The sequence below is a fragment of the Humulus lupulus genome, chromosome 6 (genome assembly GCF_963169125.1).
Source record: "Humulus lupulus chromosome 6, drHumLupu1.1, whole genome shotgun sequence".
NCBI classification, from domain to species: domain Eukaryota; kingdom Viridiplantae; phylum Streptophyta; class Magnoliopsida; order Rosales; family Cannabaceae; genus Humulus; species Humulus lupulus.
Window position 1 is genome coordinate 7,445,674 of NC_084798.1, and position 4,103 is coordinate 7,449,776.

General features: G+C 39.0%; 1 protein-coding gene across 1 annotated transcript; it reads right to left on the reverse strand.

Annotated features, from left to right (window-relative positions):
- LOC133784610 (uncharacterized mitochondrial protein AtMg00810-like) lies at window positions 1-2,091 on the reverse strand. Its single transcript, XM_062223902.1, has 2 exons — window positions 1,573-2,091; window positions 1-84 (listed from the first exon to the last, which is right to left on the reverse strand). Exons 1-2 carry the CDS (start codon window positions 2,089-2,091, stop codon window positions 1-3), a joined length of 603 nt encoding a protein of 200 aa, XP_062079886.1.
- Between the last annotated feature and the right edge of the window lie 2,012 nt (window positions 2,092-4,103).

A 4,103-nucleotide genomic window follows, 5' to 3' on the forward strand; every position in this document is an offset into this window, starting at 1 on the left:
CTAAACTCCTTTAGCAATTACGGCTTGATCCAGGAGCTTGCACAAAAACCTCCAGCCATCTTCAATGGAGTTTCTTGAAAACACCTGCAAAAAAATCAATGAAAGAAGAAGAAAGAAAACAGAGCAAAAACACCCAATCCAATGTGTCGAACAAAGAGAGTTAGTTGTAACTAATTAACCAGCCCAATATATATCCTTGGCTGTAATTAGGTATAATCCCGAACCAACTAACAGCTGTAACTCACTAACAGCCTTGCTTTCCACACATGCTGACGTGGAGTCTAACTAAAAACAAATATACTCCAGACATAACAAGAGTCCATTCCAAACGCGACTGGACCTAATTTGTCATACACAAAATATTGGTCCTTACATGAAGAAAATATGTGTTTAACAAAATCGATATATCTCTCAAATAAGAATGGCAATGTCTCATCATTTTTCTCCATGCAAGTAGAAGATGTAAGACACACAAGTTTTACCAGATGATCAATTCACCTTTGCTAGTTTCTCTCATCAATTTTAATGGAGAAAGCTTTTGTGATTGGTCAGTTACTCTAAGATTGATCGATCTTTGACAAGAAACAGAATGGTTCAATTATGAATAATAAAAACAAACACAAAAGATGAGTTGTACAAACGTATATGCTTCACGTGCTTGACTAGACTTGGAAATGTGTTGTTGGTCCTACTCTGCATTATCTTTATCAGAAGACTTTATTGGGTAAGTCTTGGTCAATAATCATTAATTACCCTTTTGCACTTGTTTCGCACGTCATATATAAAAAGAATAGAGAAATTTCTGTTTATATCCTTAATAATATACTCTATTTAATCATTTGACAAATTTAACAAGTATATAAAATATATGTTATTTTTAATAATTTTGATTATAGTACTGATTTTATTATACTTCTCACTCTCTCTTATATTAATGTGCACTCATGATTAATTTTTGTATTCTACATAAAAAAATTTAAGGCTTTAAATATGTTAAACGTATAGATCTCGAAAAAATACTAAGATTAAAAAAATTAACTAAAACAGACATTTAAGCAAAAAGTTATAGCTCACCAAAATTTTAGTCAAATTTCAACGCAGAGTATCGATGTACTATTGATTAGTTGAGAAATATGATTAGGAGAGAATATTTGAGAGAATTCTATTTCTCTATATTATTGCTCAATAAAACATCAATGAAATAGTGTACACATATATACAAGAGAAAGGGTCTGTACAACTACTAGCCTATACATGTGTAAGCTCAATTCAGAGGCACTAGAAATAAAGGACTAAAATAAATATACACTAATAAACAATGTAATAGTTAATTAGTCTTAACAGCCCCCCTCGAGCTCATTGGTCTGGGAAGAATGGTGAGCTTGGACCTTAGTGACAAAAATTGTTGAGTAGGTAAAGGCTTGGTTAAGGCATCCGCAATCTGTTGAATGGAAGGTGTGTAACGAATAATGAGATGTTTGGCAGCAACTTTTTCACGGACAAAATGAAAGTCCAATTCAATATGCTTAGTTCTAGAGTGCAAAACAGGATTGGAACTCAGATAAGTAGCACCAATATTGTCGCAGAGTAGTACAGGAGGCAAAGACAATGGGTCTGCAAGTCAGAAAAGAGAGCCTGCAACCACAATAGTTCAGCAGTGCCATTGGCAAGACTTCGATATTCTGATTCCATGCTAGACCTAGAGACAACCCGTTGCTTACTAGAAGACCAGGAAACCAAATTCAATCCATGAAAAATACAAAAGGCATTTGTGTTGCGCCTATCACTCGGGCAGGAGGCCCAATCAGCATCTGTATAACATAGCACACTAGAATCTGCCGAGGATTGATAGTGAAGGCCATAATCAATAGTGCCCGACAAATAACGTAGGATTCGCTTGACCGCAAGCCAATGGACATCAGTGGGCGAATGCATAAATTGGCAGGCCTTATTGACCGAGAAGGCAATATCAGGACGCGTCAAAGTACAATACTGCAAGGCACCAACAATGGACCGATATTGAGAGCCATCAACAAGAGGCACACCTGAAGAAATGGATAGACTCTGAGAAGAAGACATAGGAGTGGCCATCTATTTAGAATCCAACATTTGAGCACAGGCAAGAAGGTCCATGATGTACTTGGACTGACTAAGATGAAGACCAGTAGGAGTGCGCTGAACCTCAACACCCAAGAAATAGTGCAGATCACCAAGATCTTTAATAGAAAACTCACGACCCAAAGTGGTAAGCAAGGCTGAGATATGAGAGGCATTTGGGCCAGCAACGATAATATCATCAACGTAAATAAGTACAACTATATAACAGCCAGGTTTGGAAAGAACAAACATAGAAGAGTCGGAGTGAGAACTAAGAAAACCTTTGGCCAACAAAGAATAACTCAGTTTAGTATACCAGGCGCGTGGTGACTGCTTCAATCCATTGATAGATTTGTCCAATTTACAAACAAAATCAGGGTGTGTAGAGTCAATGAAACCCGGTGGCTGAGACATAAAAACTGCTTCGGTCAACTCACCAAGAAGAAAGGCATTTTGCACATCTAATTGGCGAAGACACCAACTATGTTGTATAGCCAAAGAAAGAATGATGCGAATTGTAGTAGGCTTTACAGCCGGGCTAAAGGTTTCAAAATAATCGAGGCCCTCCGTTTGACTATATCCCTTGGCAACCAAACGAGCCTTGTATCGATCAACCTCATCATTTGGCTTAAGTTTCAACTTATATACCCACATGCAACCAATAACATGAGAGGCTTTACTGGCAGGAACCAAATGCCAAGTCTGATTTTTATGTAAAGCAGCAATTTCAGCTCTCATAGCATGTAGCCACACCTCAGATTTAGCAGCCTCACAATAAGAAGTGGGTTCAGGAGGAGAGGCAGCATATACACTCAGTAACAAGCGAGGTTTATGAATGCCAGCTTTAGCTCTTGTCACCATAGGATGCAAATTGGAGGGGCAGGGAGCTGGAGGTGGCGGAGCAGCCAAGGACTCACTTGGCGAAGTCGAAATAGGGAGACAAGAAGGGGTGGGAGGGATGGAAGGAGATGAGGAAGAAGAGGCAGGAAGAGATGAAGTGGTAGAAGGAGGGGACGAAGAAACAGAAGGAAAAGGAGCAAGAGGAAGAAGGATAGGGGGCACGAATGAAGGTATAGAAAAGGAGGGAATAGAGGAAGATGAAGGAGAAGAAGGGAAAGCGGACCGAAAAGGGAAAGAGTACTCATTGAAAATCACATGACGGGAAACATAGACACGACCAATATCACGATGGAGGCACAAATAGCCTTTGTGCTGAGAACTATAGCCGATGAAGACACATTCCAAGCTACGAAATTGAAGCTTGTTTTGATTATAGGGGCATAAGAAGGGAAAGGAAGCACACCCAAAAACACGCAGCTGGGAATATGAAGGATGCTTACCATACAAGGTAAAATAAGGGGAAGAAAAGGACAACACAGAATTGGGCAGTCTATTTATCAGATAAACAGCAGTGTGAAAAGCATAGTTCCAAAAAGTAAGAGGGAGAGAAGAGTGAGCAATCATGGCAAGCCCGAGTTCAACAACATGGCGATGTTTACGCTCGACACGTCTATTCTGAGAGGAAGTATGTGGACAAGAGAGACGATGGATAATCCCCAAACTCTGTAAAACTGTGCTTAAAGAGCGAAATTCCACACCCCAGTCGGATTGGACCATTTTAATCTTACGAGACAACTGTGTATCAACCATCTTATGGAAATGTAAAAAACTATTCTAAGCATCATCTTTTGAACGCAAAGCATAATACTAGGTTAAATGAGTATGATCATCAACAATTAGCAAAAAATAATTAAACCCATCAATAGAGGTAACAGGGGAGGAACCCCATAAATCCATGTGTATTAAATCAAAAGGAGCAGTAGCTCGTGAGTTTGACAAATGAAATGGTAATCGATGACTCTTGGCCATTTGGCATGAAGAACAAAATGGAGCAGAGCTCAGCTTTGGTTTTGTAAGGTTACATATATCTAAAACTTTGTTAACAATAGTAAAAGAGGGATGGCCTAAACGTTGATGCCAAATAGAAGAGTCGGATGTGCATGTAA